Source organism: Antrostomus carolinensis, unplaced genomic scaffold, assembly GCF_000700745.2.
Source record: "Antrostomus carolinensis isolate BGI_N321 unplaced genomic scaffold, ASM70074v2 scaffold37315, whole genome shotgun sequence".
NCBI lineage: Eukaryota > Metazoa > Chordata > Aves > Caprimulgiformes > Caprimulgidae > Antrostomus > Antrostomus carolinensis.
The window spans coordinates 5,019-6,043 of NW_010314951.1; the positions used below are offsets into that span (position 1 = coordinate 5,019).

The 1,025-nt window shown below is 60.5% G+C and overlaps 1 protein-coding gene across 1 annotated transcript in view; it reads right to left on the minus strand.

Annotated features, from left to right (window-relative positions):
• WDR18 (WD repeat domain 18) overlaps window positions 1–535 on the minus strand; it is a gene marked incomplete at both ends in the record, with an annotated part of 3,027 nt that extends 2,492 nt beyond the window's left edge. The window contains one exon of the mRNA XM_010167813.1: window positions 425–535. Coding sequence (XP_010166115.1) covers window positions 425–535 — 111 coding nt within the window. The remainder of the gene's footprint in view (window positions 1–424) is intronic.
• Window positions 536–1,025: the final 490 nt, after the last annotated feature.

The following is a 1,025-nucleotide window of genomic DNA, read 5'->3' on the forward strand; positions in this document are numbered from 1 at the left end:
CACAGATATTTGGCTAAAATGTGGAAGAAATGCTAAAGGAAAAACAGGTCCCGTGTTTCCGCTTGGAGGGGGCAACACCCAACCCCTGAGGCATCCACAGCAGCTTGGAAAGGGAAGGAGAGAACAGACCCAACCCTCACCCAGCACCTCCCACCACAGTTTCTCCCCCCACAGCTTCAACGAGCTGCCCCACAGTCCACACACCCACAGAGGCCACCGAGCAGCCGGCCCCAGCCCCTCGGGGCACCACGGAACCCAGACCCCACTGGGGCAGCTGTAACGTGTGACCCAGCAAAGCCTTCACTCCACCCTGGAGCCCAGATAACGTGGATTTACTGGGAGCTGACAGCACAGGGGCACTCACCAACCCTACAGGGTGCAAATCTCCCCAGCCCCATGCCCCTGCCAGCCAGCAGCCCCTCACCTCCCACAGGTAGATGCTCTCAGCAACCCCAGCCAAGATGTAGAGCCCGTTGGGAGATGCTGTCAGGCAGGTCACCGGCCCAGGGCATATGATCTTCTGCTGGAGCTGGTCCTGGGGGCAGAAAAGAACACAGAGACCCTTCAGTGTGGGCTGGAGCAGGGGAGGGAGAGAGGAACAAGACCCTGGTTCAGTTGAGATCCCAAAGGGATCGGGATGCAGATCTGGGAACCCTGGAGATTTGGCAGAAAACAGGCTCAGAAGATTCGAGCAGAATGACATTGATAAAGAACCTAAACAAGAGGATGTGAGCTCACAGCCTGGGAGAAGGAGCAGCAGGTCTGGGAGCAGCTCCTCACAGCTCAGAGGAACTGGAAAAAACAGACCCTGAGCCGCGGCAGCGAAGGGCAGCGAGTGCTGAAACCCACGGGCTGCTGGGGGGAGGAGGAACCGCGGGCGGCGGCTGCTGTCCTGCCCCGCGGGCACCAGCGGGAGGCAGCAGGCAGGAGGGGTTCGGCCCGGTGGGGTTTGTCCGGCTTCAATTTAGGGCTGGAAGGGGCAGAGAACGGCCTGAGGCAGCGGAGCTGGGGAAGGGTCTGGAGCA